The following is a 14,015-nucleotide window of genomic DNA, read 5'->3' as shown; positions in this document are numbered from 1 at the left end:
CTTTCCCCCCACGATGACAGAGGCGAGTAGTTATGATAGAAACCATATCATGCCCAAAGCCAAAAGTCTTTACTCTGTGGCATTTTACAGAAAAGATTAGAACATAAATTCCTTAAAGGCTGGATTTTCTTCATATGAAAGAAGCCTGCACTTAGATTACTCAATAACTATCCTTTACGGGGCTGATTTCCGGTCGATATTGATATATTCTTTGAGAACACTTCAAAAATTAAAAAAAAATTGTCATAAAGAATTAATATTTTCTTTATTAGATTCTGTGGCTTAGTGGAGCATTTCAACAGCTCTGAAATCAGATAGAACTACAGGGTGACGGCTCTACCAACTGGTAGCTGTGAGGTCTTGGGGAATTCAACACATCTGAGACTTCCTTTCCTAAATGGCTCATACAATACTAACACCTCTCTCAGAGTTCTGGAAATAATGAGAAATCAGATGTATAACACACCCACACCACACCCAGATCATGGTGCCCAAGAAATGGTACTTATTAAGACGATATTTCACTGATCAAATTTGCTTGCTACCTACTCAAATAAATAACGTCAATAATAAAATGATTAAGTATACAGATCTCTCTGTTAGCATCGATTACTTGGATTAAGTTTTAATTTCTATCTTGTTTATAGGAAGGTTACTCAAGAAATGTGAATAAATGTCCAACTCTGGAGGTTATATGACTTTTTTGTTACCAGCATCTATTTTCCTGGGTTCTACAACATTATCGAGTAAGGGAGCGTTCTGAATACTTAGGCAAATGTGCCAACCATCGAGTTGTGCAGCTTAGATCTCCCTGCAGGAAAGAACTGGCCATTGAGCTGAATGCCTTTGGTTTGGTCAACGCCATGCTCTTCTTGTGCAGTCCAGCCAATGACTGAGCATGGTGTGTACTAGATCCTGGCCGTTTCTGCCCCACTGAGACTCCTCTGACAGGCGGTCCTTGCGCTGGAGCTGCTCACTGGGTTCGCCAAGACTCTATCCCATTCACAGCACAGTTGGAGCCTCCCAAGGCCCGTCCTGCCTCCTCCACCATCATCTTTCACAGGTTTCCTTCCCTCCCCATAACTTTATCTCAGTGTCTGCTTCCCAGGGATTCAAACTGACACAGTCAATGAAAGGATATGACAAAAGTTTTTGAAAATGAGGAGAAATTAGATGTACAAGTATTACTGATGGGGAAATATTGTAGTTTGAAGTATTAAAAAAAGGTATAATAAAAACATATCAGACTTTGAATCCTTGTAATTAGGTAGAGGTGAATTATCAAGGGAGATTTTCAAATATTATATTTTTGGCCACTTGGTTTAGATGATCACTTCATGTCAATGTACCATATAAATATTAATACTAAAATTTGCTGAATATTCATAATTCAAGAAAATAGCACGATTCACATTACAAAACTGTTTTTGCGGGTACCAAGGCCACTGAATGTAAATTCAGTAAATTAATCTCTTGTATGTAAGCTAGTCTCTTGTAAGTCTTTAGGCATCAATTTTCCATTACCTCCTATAATCACCACATTCACCTATCCATAGCAAAAGTTCTCTTTTAGGTTATCTGCTGTACTACACAAGAAACAATGTATTTCTGCCTCAAATGAACTTCACGTGCACTCCCTAAACCTTTCAAGAGTGAGGATTTGCAAACAGCATAAAAAAATGGCTGCTTGCCACTATGGAAAACAGTGTGGAGATTTCTCAAAAAATTAAAAGTAGAAATAGCATACAACCCAGCCATCCCACTACGAGGTATTTATCCAAAGAACATGAAATCAACAATTCAAAGAGACTTATGCACTCATATGTTCATTGTAGCATTATTCACAATAGCCAAGACCCGGAAGCAACCCAAGTGCCCATCAATGGATGATTGGATAAAGAAGATCTATACAATGGAATACTACTCAGCCACACAAGAAGATTAAATTGTCCCATTTGCAACAACACAGATGGACCTTGAGGGTATGATGTTAAGCAAAATAAGCCAGATGGAGAAAGACAAACACCATATAATTTCATTCATATGTGGCAGATAAACAAACACATGGGCAAAGAGAACAGATCGGCAGTTACCAGAGGGGAAGGGGGCTGGAGGCTGGGCATAAGGGATAAAGAGGCACACATGTATGGTGACTGACAAACAGTTATCTACAAGTGAAATTTCACAATGTTATAAACTATTATGACCTCAATAACATAATTTTTAAAAAATTAAAAGAAATGGCTGGTTTATGAGTATTTGAAATAAAGTAATAATGCAAGTCACATAAACCATTTCTTAAGGAAACAGTTCTTTTTCTGCCATCTTCCAGCACCACATATTGTAGACAAATCTTTTTTTTTTTGGGTGAGGAAGATTGGCTCTGAGCTAACATCTGCTGTCAATTCTCCTCCACTTTGTATGTGGGATGCCTCCACAGTATGGCTGATGAGTGGAGTAGGTCTGTGCCTGGGATCTGAAGCCGCGAACCTGGGCCGCCAAAGCAGAATGCATGGAACTTGAACCACTCAGCCACGGGGCAGCCCCTAGACAACTTTTTTTTTTTCCCTTTGAGGAAGATTAGCCCTGGGCTAACTACTGCCAATCCTCCTCTTTTTTGCTGAGGAAGCCTGGCCCTGAGCTAACATCCATGCCCATCTTCCTCTACTTTATATATGGGGATGCCTACCACAGCTTGGCTTGCCAAGCGGTGCCATGTCCACACCTGGGATCCGAATCGGTGAACCCCGGGCAGCTGAGAAGCGGAACGTGTGAATTTCACTGCTGCACCACCGGGCCAGCCCTGACAACCCTTCCTTTTTGATATATGTCTTTTGTACGTCTTCTTACTCCCAAACTTTATTACCCTCCTCTTTTCTGCCTGAGATATTTTAATTCCAATTCAATAAATGGTTTTTGCCTCTTGAAACAAAACTGTCCAAGATCACGACAAGTGCTATGAAAGCTGAGTGACAGCAACAATGTGAATTTTGAGACAACTTTTCAAGTCCTTGACTTTGACTGTGACTGATTTTGACAACACTGGGAGCTTCGCTTCAAATTTATTTGCAGATCTTGAAGGAGATTGCACCTGCTCACTTTTCAACATAGCTTTTTAATATTATTATCTCATAACCATTCAGCCTGAACACGACTAGTAATTGAGAACATAAACATCTGGCTTGATAGTGCTTATGAAATGCTACTCTGTGATGCGTGATTTACCTGAGTGAGGTTCAGATAGCTGAGTAGCACAAAGCTGAAGTGCTTTCAGTTGCTGAGGAAAGCAAGTTATTTCCCTGAGCGGTGATAGATTTTCTGTTTCTGGGACTCTCTAAGGAAACCAAATTTGAACATAAATAGAGAGGAACGACTCAGTGTTAGCTGCCCGATGTCAAGGAGAGGGATGAGGGATATGTTCAGACACCACAGCTCTAAACGATGCCAGGTCCACCACGTGACAGTCACACGCACCAAAGCAGGTCCACGGCTGGCTGACACTGAGTGAGACAGGCCTGTGCTTCGTACCTCTGGCCTCACACTCAAATGCAAGCAGCTACCCTGAGCGGCATCTTGATTGGCAAAGGGACACATTAGGTACCGGCTTCTTTAAAAAAATGCACACACATCCATACATTCGAGGTTGAAAGAAAAAAATTCCTTAAAATGCTTATCTACTTACTTATACCTTGTTTCATTACACAAAAAATTTGAAGGCTCTTAAAGGAAAAATATTTTATTTTATTTTATTTCTTTTGAGGAAGACTTGCCCTGAGCTCACATCCGTGCCCATCTTCCTCTACTTTGTATGTGGGACGCCTAGCACACCATGGCTTGCCAAGCAGTGCCATGTCCGCACCTGGGATCCGAACCAACGAACCCTGGGCCACCGAAGCGGAACATGTGGACTTAACCACTGCGCCACCGGGGCTAAACCATTAAAGGAAAAATACATGATAACGTGGTAAACATAAATAAAAAATACGACTAGGAAAATTAGAATAGAGAGCCAAAATAGAAAATAGATAAGGAACACAAAATAACGAAAATGAAATTATTCAAAAAACGAGCATCAAAATATCTAACAGTCATTTATAATGTAAATACTTATAAAATACATTACAATCACCGTAAGTAATAATATCTAAGATTAAATTGAAATTATATGTTTTACATATGATATCTTCAGTAAATGAATTAGTTCTATATTAAAACCTAGTTAATTTCTCATTCTGTTATTTTCAATAATACTAGAACTTTGACCAAGAGGAGAGGTTGCTGGAGAACGGGGTATGCGCTATAAGGAGACACTCCCCTTGATGATTACTGGGCTCCAGTAAAGGACTGAAACCAGAATAGTATTAATCCAGATGCTCATAATTAACATGCTATGGAATAATGAAGGAATAAAATTATACTACCCATGGTCACCTGTACATTTAGATTTACAAAATATTTACTCAAACTATTGCAACATAAACTGATGTGCTTAATAAAAGCTTTTTTTTAAAAAAAAGGTTTGTTGTGGTACAATTGATATGCAATAAACAGCACATGTTTAAAGCTCATAATCTTACGTTTTGACATATGTATGTGTCTGTCAAAGTATCAATATAATCAAGATAATGGACATAATCATCATCTGGAAAGGTTTTTCCTGCCCCTTTGTGTTCCCTCCCACAGCTCTCACCATCCAGAGGCAAACACTGAGCAACTCTCTGTCACTATAGACTAGTTTGCCTTTTCTAGAATTTTATATGAATGTAACAACACAGCATGTATTCTTTTTTGTCTGAATTCTTTTACTCAGTATAATTATTTTGACCTTCATCCATGTCCTAATGTGAATCAGTAATTCATCCTTTTTATTGCTGAGTAGTATTCCATTTTATGGGTATACCATAATTTGCTCATCCATCCACCAGTTGAGGATATTTGAATTACTTCTGGTTTTGGGTTATTATAAATGCATCTGCTGTGAATACTCACATAGATGTCTTTGTTTGCATATGATCTCAGTTGTCTTGGGAAAATACCTAAGAGTGCAATGGCTGGATCACACAGTAGTTGTATGTTTAACTGTTAAAGGAATTGTCAACACTCAGTATGGTCAGTCTTTGCAATTTTAGCCATTCTAACAAGCAAATAGTACTATCTCGTTGCAGTTTTAATTTGCATTTCCCTAATGACTAATATTGTTAAGCATATTTTTATGTGCTTATTTTCATCCATGTACCATCCCCAGTGAAATTTCTTTTCACATCCTTTGCTCATTTTTATTGAGTAGTTAATTTTCTTTATATTGAGTTTTGAGGGTTCCTTATATATTCTGGATACAAATTCTTCATCGTTTATATGATTTGCATATACTGTCTCCCAGTCTATGGCATGTCTTTTTACTCTCTTGAAAGTATCTTTGAAGAGCAGAAATTTTTAATTTTGATGAAGCCAAATTTATCAATTTTTCTTTTATGGATTGTGATTTTGGCATCAAATATGAGAAATTTTTGCCTAAAGCAAAAGCATATATATTTTTCTGTGTTTTTTTTTTTTTAGTTGTTTTATAGTTATAGTTCTTACATTTAGGTTAGGACCATTTAGAATTAACCTTTGTATTAACAAATTAGCAATATTTGCTTTAATTTTGTATACGGTGCAAGGTATGGTTTAGAGGGTTTTTTTGGCCTATGAATATCCCATGGTTTCAGCACCATTTGTTGAAAAAACTATCTTTTCTCCACCGAATTTCCATTGTATCTTTGTCAAAAGTTACTTTTCCATATATGCTTTTACTCTATTTCTGAACTCTCTATTCTGCTGCAAGGATCTATTTTTTTCTGTCTTTATCACACTGCCACACTGTCTTGATTACTATAGCTTTAAAATAAGACTTGAAGTCAAGCAGTATTTCCAACGTAGTTTTGTCTATACCCATTCTTTTGCATTTGCATATGAATTTTAGAATCAGCTTGACAATTACTGGAAAAAAGCCTGCTGGACTTTTTATTGGGATTGCACTGATTCTACAGATAAACTTGGTGACAGTCGACATTGTGAGCCCTCCAACCCATGAATAAGATGTATGTGTGCATTTATTTTAGTCTTCTTTACTTCACTTAACAATGCTTTGCAGTTTTTAGTGTACAGGTCATTCACATATTTTTGGATTGATCCCTAAGTATGTGACACTTTTTGATGCTATTACAAAGGGTTTCTTTTAAAATACCAATTCTTGATTGTTCTTTGCTAGTATGTGATGGGAGACAGTTCTCCACAAGTCACTTGTTTTCAGCATGTCTTTTGAGCAGAGGCACGGACTGCCTTTATTCTGGACTATATTTCCAACGATATTTGTGCAGCCACAGTCTTAGGTTATAGAGATAGAGTCTCCCTCCACAGCAAAGAGAAGATTTGTTTACTGTCCAGTATAATAAAGAAAATGTCTCCGTTTGGGGGAAAATTTAAGGAGGCTTACTGCTCATTATAAAAGATTTAGGTTCTCTAAGCTTGTGGTTTCTCTCCTGCAATGTAACTGATTACCTGTGCAGGTGTCACCTGGCCCTCTTCACATCACCCTGTGAGAGTTGGGGCTCAGGGAACTCGTACAAATGGCTATATTCCAGCTGCTGCTTTTGCCTCTGTCTTTTCCTCTGACTCAGGAGTCTCATGTCTTCTGCCAACATCCATGAAAGTGAGGCAGGCTAACTTAGCTTACAAACAGGATAAAATCTCAGACGCCTCACAGTTAGTGAAAATATATGGAAATATAATTACTTTTTGTATAATGGTCTTGTGTCCTGCAACCTTGCTAAACTCACTTATAGATAATTGATTGACTGCATTTTTTGACAAAGTCATGTTGTCTGTGGATATGGTTTTATTTTATATTTGTTGTCTTCTTACACTAGATAAAACCTCCAGTCCAATGTTGCATAGAATTGGTAAGTGTGGACATCCTTGTCTTGCTCCTGATCTTATGGGGGAGGTCAGAGATTGTGAATTTTACCTCATTGGGTGAATATTTTTGCTTCCTTAGAAATATTCCAGAGCTTTGTCCTAGGACTGTTACTTGGAAACAATTTGATTGCTTCTGGTCTTTGAAGACTTGTTGCGTAGGACTGCATCACTGCTCATTCTAGGAGAGTCATTCCCCACCACTGAGGCCAGACCCTTCTCAGAACTCTATCTGAAGCCCATGGACTGGAGGCTGTGGGAACAAATACTATTAGCTCTGTGTGAGTGTCAGGAACTGTTCTTTCCAATCCTATTGAATGACTCTCCAGTGGTTTCCCTGCACACATATGCTGACCAGTACTCTCTCCCGTACTTTAGGGGGTCCCTCTGCTGGTCTCTGGGTCCTCACTCTGTGCAGCTCTCTTCTCTACATTACCTTGTTCTGTGCACTGTAGCCATCTTGTCCTTTGACTCTCTGCTCTGTCTCCTCATCGGATACGGTGTTCTGAGCACCACCCGGATTCTCCCACCTTGTGCCACAGCCTGGAAACTCTCCCAAGACAGGAAACTGGGGCAAATTCTAGGCTCACTTCTCTTTGTTTTCTGACTCTCAGGGTTCACTGCCCTCTGTCTTCTAATGTCCAGTGTCATGAGAATCATTGTTTTATATACTTTGTCCAATTTTTGGTGGCTTTAGGTGGGAGGATAAATCTAATCCCTGTTATTACATCTTGGCTGGAAGCAGATGCCACTCAATATTTTTTGATACACTATACTTTTACACACCAAAAAGTAATAAAATTCTTTAAGAATACAGAATTGATCACATTTATAGAGGACAAGCTGTACATGTTTCCATGTTTTGATAATTTATGTACTGTCAACTCCTGCTGCATATGACGTACATGCACCTATATTATTTTGCCCAAAGTTCAAAAAATTATATAAATTACACCAAAATATGAATTTTTAATTGTATCCAGTGAATTCCCATTCTTCTTAAGATATTTATAAAAGCTCATTTAGATATAACACGTTATGCTTACTTTTCATTTACTAAGACAATATTTATACTTCAAACACATTTACACTTACATTCGAACACACATCTTCAAATTCTTATGCAAGATGAAAGCAAGGATAACAATAGTATGTTTACGAATAATACAGTTAAATAAGTTTATATCCCAACATGGACTTTAGTTAAGTAAGGGGAATAAAAGACAACGCAAGTTAAGTACAAGTATATTATATAATATAGATTAGAAGAAGAGAAAAACATAAAGGAAGATCTCTGTAAAGGGAAAGAGGGGAAAGACAAGGAGGAAGAAATGAAGGCAAAGAAAGCCAAAGGAAAGAGCACCCCAAAGAAGAGTGAGGTTCAAATCCATTAGTAACAATGGTCCAGCAGGGCTGGTTTAGGCTGAGACCAACGTGTATCGGCTGTGAATAGAGATTAGGATTTCAACTTTATTCTTCATTCACCCAATAAATCTTGGTTTAGTGTTTACTATATTCTAGGCATTGTTTAAAATAGAAGTCAGCAAACTGCGACCAATGGGCCTATTTTTGTACAGCCCTTGATGTACATTTTTAAAGGTTAAATAAAACAGGGTATGCAATAGAGATGATATGGGCTCCAAAGCCTAAAATATTTGCTATTTGGTCATTACTGAAATGGTCTGTCCACCTCTGGTATAAGATATTGTGGATACAATGGCAAAAAAAAATAAAGGAGGGAAGACCTTGCCCTGATGGGGCTGACAGTCTAGTGGGAAGGACAAAGATGAACAATAAATAAGTGAAATATGAAGTTTGCCAGATGGTATGTAGAAAATCAAAGCAGGGAAGGGGGACTGGACTGCTGGAGACAAGACATAGATTGTCTCATGGTCCATAGAGCAAAATGGCCTGACAGACGTAGGATGAGGAATGACCTGATTACCCGGACTTTTCGAGCTGAGAAAGGCCGTAAAGAGATGGTGGCAAGCTGAGACAGTCATTTTGCTTGTGACGGCTGTGGTGAGGGCAGTGAAGGAGGTGTTGGGTCACCCAACGCCCAAGGTTCTTGGGCTCTTAACTCTCCCGCCAGTGGTGAGGTGCACACTTGGGAAGGGGATGGTCTTACTGGGAGCATCCAGAGCTTCTGGCTCCGTCTAGATAAGCAATGATGTTTGGAAAAGGGGAGGTGCATGTTCATAGCTGGGTTTGGAGAAGGTTTATCCAAAGGTAGTGTGGAGAGTGAAGCCAGGCACCTGAGGGTTACTGTAAATACTCAATAAGGACATGATCTCCCTTCAGCTTCTTCCCAAGACACACACAGATGAAAAGAAGTTAATCTCGTTAATTTGCTGTTTTCTTGTTTAACCTGAGGGGTGACTCAAGAGTCCCAAGGATCTATGAGCTTGTTTTGCAGAAGAAAAGAGATTGCCTTCAAGGAAGTTACGATCACCAGAGAACCAGCCCCCAGCTGCCACTGATGCCCAGAAGTCTGGTTGCCCAAGGGCTTATCAGGAGGGGAAGAAACATGGATGGATTCCCCTTTGTTTCTCTGAAACTCTTCCTGCCAAACCCCTAGCTCTATAAAACCCCCTGCTTTCTTCTCTTGTTAAGGTGGATTTGAGAGAACCCATTCTCCCTCCTCTTTGTTTTGCAGAATTTGAATAAATTGGCAAAATTTATTCAAGATGCCTTTCTCCATCTCCAAGCACTGATGTCTCAGTGATCGGCTTATTGGGCATCCGGTACACGAATTTGAGATTAAGAGGTTTGGTAGGAAGAGTCACAAGGAGGAAGGAAGGACCACAGCAGGGTCCTTGGAGGGACAAGGTTCTAAGATGAGACATTTCCTGACATGGGCAGTACATCAGAAGAGACTCTTGATAGCATGGCATTCTAGAAGTTGAATAAATATGTGGCCAGAGACAAAGCTGTTTCTGTTGTTAGCATCAAAAACTAAGAAACGCCATCTTGAGCCAACCTGTATTTACCTGTATAGCTTTTATTAAACACAGTTGGTTTCAGCCTTTTACTGAAATGTCTGTTGAGCACCAACCATGCACGCAGCGCTGTTCTAAGCACTAAAACCACAGTGGTGTGCAAAAAAATAGAAACGAGAGCCATCGCTCACGAAATTTACATTCGGATGCTGCAGGTCATTTCAAACCTCCACAAGTGCTGTGTGCAGGTCGGAAGGCTCTGCCTTAAAGCGGGTGGCGCTCTGAGCACGTCCTTTTATGCTGGCCCTTGAAAGATGAAAAGGGGCCAGACGTGGAGGGAGTGAGCAGAGGCGAAGTGAATGCAAGGGAGGCCCTGAGGCAGCAAGAGCTGTGGAACTCTGGCCTGGACTGCGCTGTGTCTCCTCAGGCAACTCTGTCACACAGCACTACTGAGCCTGATGCCACAGGGCCCTGGGACAGCCTGTGAGCCAAGGCTACCATAATACTAACCCTATTTTCCAGATGGAGAAACTGAGACAAAGAGAATGGAATGCCTTGCCCAGTTCATTTGCTAGTAAGTGTTCAAAACTCTCAGCATGACTGGAGAACCATCATGTTCTTAAAACTGACACACTATAGGCCCTCTTTTCTGAAGGAACAATCTGTGAAGATAAAATCAATCCCAGGTCTATATTGTCCTTTTATGTGGGTATTTTGGACTTCACTTAAAATGTCACAAGTGTTTCCCAAACTCTGTGTTTTCATTACTCTCACTGTTACTATGAATTGTGCTAGTTTGAGCCCGAGAATAACTGCTTTTTTTGGTTAAGATCCTGTTTTCTTCCCTCAACCTCTATCCCTGTTTAAGCTTATTTTCATCCTTTAGGCTCCTGGGTAATAGATTCAGTCGTATTCCTTCTGCACTCTAGCTCTCTTCAGCGAAGGCTCAGATACACTCTCACAAGTCCCTCAGTCCTCAAACCCCATGTCTCTTCTCCCTGTGTTTCCCCCACACATTTAAGATTTATTGTTTTGAACATCAGCGAGTCTTAGGATGGAGCAGAGGTCCTTGAAGAAGTTCCCTTTGCCAGGTGGCTGCACTTGTACACGTGGGCAGTGAGTATTCGTGCTATTAAAATTTGTCACTCACATAAACAACCAACTTAACAAATTTCATTGGGTGAAATTAACTGGGTAAATTTTTTCTACTCATAAGTTTTCCTTGCCTTTATGAGCAATTTCTTAGTTTCCTGGAAACTATTTAACATAAACTAATTAAATCAAGAACAGTTTAAGAGAGAAGTGAAATAGATTTCATTGCATAAAAAGGGAAGCAACTCTGAATACTCTTTAAAAAAAAAAACCACCAAAACCCTTAGTTCATGGAAAAATAGCTTTTAATTGATTAATTAATTCCATTTATTTTACTTTTTTTGGTGCTTAAAAGCCAAATCTAAAAATTCTAAGAGATCGCAATGTATTCTAAATTTGACTTATACATGAGAGTACCATATGAGAAAACACAAATGAGAGAATTAAAAATTATCTTTGAGTTTTACTTTATTTATATTTGTAGTCAACATATGCGGTCCATTTCATGAAATGAATTAACCTCACTCAACAGGTTTTACTTGTTCATCTGTATGTATGCTGCAGGGCCCAAAATGACCAAAACGCAACAGAGCAAGACATGGGGAACACTCCTTACCTTTAAAGAAGACAAAATTCCCATCACTGTTTTCGTAAACCGCGTCGATACTAGGTGGCAAGCCCCGCCAGAAGTAAGTAATTTGCATGGGGTAGCCGTCCATCACTCGGTTGTTTCTCACGCGCCAAAACCACTGGTCCTGCAAACGAGAAAGCGTCACTCAGCAAACACGCAGGATGCAGGATCCGCCGCAACGCCCTGCACAATGGTCCAAGGCTCTGAAACCTGAGCTAGTGTCATTATCGCCGTCCCACATCCAAACGGCCCAAGGAACCGCTAAACAACTTGACCAAATGATCACAATAGTTTTTGTAATGAACTAGGCAATCTCTAATCCATATAGTGTGATTAAAAAGATAATGTAAAAATACTTAATCTCAGCATTTGACATTATCCCCAGGGTTTTCTAGACAGAAAAACAGAGGTAGTACAGACAAGTTCTGCCGGATCTGTGGATTAAGTCAGCTTTCCTGAACACGAGAGCAGTGTATGGACATGTATGCATCTTAGCATTTACAGACATTTGCATGAGCTCTACACCTAAAATGCTGCAGATGAAATAGGGAGGCCAGACCTCCCGGTATGCTGACGTTACACCTATTGTCCCACACAATTAGAAGTACAGTGCTCTTTCACCCTCAAATGTGTCCAGGCTTGGAGGATAAATTATATGGTTACCCTAAATGAACAAAGTTATCTTGAAAAAAAATCAGAGTGGATTCCAACTTGGGTCAATTGCCTCCTCTATATGCTCTCAGAATATGCTGTACTTTGCTAAATCATAGCACAGGTCATTTTATACTGAAAGTGTCTACTATTGTCTCTACTGAATAATGCATGTCTTGCCCCATAGCAGGTATTTATAAATGTTGTTGAATTAATAATTAGCCTACACATAATATGCTTCACCATAAATTTTTATTAATGACAAAAGAACTTCCAAAAAAGGTATCTGATGACATTAAATCGATTTCTATTGAAAATTTCAGAATAATTTAGAGACTATTCAAAGTGTTTTAATATTAGAAAAACTAGGTATATTTCAAAAATTAGTTTCTAATAAATTAAAATTTACTATTTCACTCTATCTCAAACTTCAGTATTTACAAACAATGTTTCACTTGGAAGATATATATGTGTACTATTTAGATAAGTGCATATCACAAACATATTTCTGCTTCAATTCTTCTCTGCTGTCCTCTCCCAACTTAGATATTAATAAGTGATTTATTATAGGGCTTTCCCAAGCTTTTGGCTAAGAATAGGCTGGCTTTACTAGATTTCCTAGGATTTGTCAGATTTTCAGATACTCATTCAAGCCCACACAGAACCAGACGCACACATACACACAATCTACTGAGGATTCTTGGATTTCAGATGATTTCAGATGATAAAAATGAGCCTTTTTTCCCATCTAAATCAACCCAGATATTATAACTTTCTTAGGAACCTTTGAAAAGTTGTACTTTGTTCCAGTTATCAGGGGCTGTCTTCTCTACTAACCTCAGTTATTTATAAATAAAGGAGGAAGTAGTTTACTTAATGACTCTGAATTCACATCTTATTCTCGCTCTGTCCCTTAACAACTATGTCTCCATAGTCAAGACAGTAGTCACGGAGTTATTACAAACTAACAATTGACGATAGCATGATTACTTTATTAAATATAAAGGATGTTCTGAGGATCTGGCACACAGTAGCATTAAACATGTTGGTTGTAATTATTAAAATTATATTGAAATTACTTATCCTACTTTTCTTGTTTATAGTCCTATTTACACTTTTGTCTTGTTCCTTATTTCCTCTTCAGATTTCAGCCAAACTGTGGCTCTAGGGCCTGCATCTCTTTCCCAGCGATACCTTATGTTATCACCCTTCTGTTGATAATTTTGAGTACCAGGCAGTCTGAATTAACAAATGTTTTGATTCCCATGCTGGAGATAGATTAAACCGATTTTAAAATACAAAGTTATTTCATGAAAAGATTGATCTAGGAAAATAGATATGGACATGAAGATCGACGGTTTACTGTTAATAGTATGTGAGCAGATGATATTCTGATAATTTAAAAGAAAAACGGCATTTTTGTCTAGCTAAACAGAGGCTTGTAACTGGTTGTTAAAATCATGCCAATCTCCACACACAATATCCTTAAATTACTGTAATACATATCCTGAAATAATAAATATAAATGACTAAATACCTAGTGAATTCTGATAAAGAAATACCTGACTATGAATATTTACGGAACAATGAAGCTGAAAAATAGAAGAAATCATGTGAAAAATCCTGCAGATTCTAACTTTTCTCAGAGAAGCACTTCACACAGGTACATCTCCCCACCCACTGAGACAGGGCCAGCGGCTCTCTGGGACAGACCTGCTGCGTCTGACGACAGGAACGCAACGTGAACT

The 14,015-nt window shown here is 38.8% G+C and overlaps 1 protein-coding gene across 1 annotated transcript in view; it reads right to left on the bottom strand.

Annotated features, from left to right (window-relative positions):
• Positions 1-14,015, bottom strand: part of MMP16 (matrix metallopeptidase 16) — a 283,352-nt gene that overhangs the window by 26,790 nt on the left and 242,547 nt on the right. Inside the window, exon 7 of the mRNA XM_044780366.2 lies at positions 11,602-11,740. Coding sequence (XP_044636301.1) covers positions 11,602-11,740 — 139 coding nt within the window. The remainder of the gene's footprint in view (positions 1-11,601; positions 11,741-14,015) is intronic.

This window comes from Equus asinus, chromosome 12, assembly GCF_041296235.1.
Source record: "Equus asinus isolate D_3611 breed Donkey chromosome 12, EquAss-T2T_v2, whole genome shotgun sequence".
Classification (NCBI taxonomy): Eukaryota; Metazoa; Chordata; class Mammalia; order Perissodactyla; family Equidae; genus Equus; species Equus asinus.
This window is presented reverse-complemented; position numbering and strand designations above follow the sequence as displayed.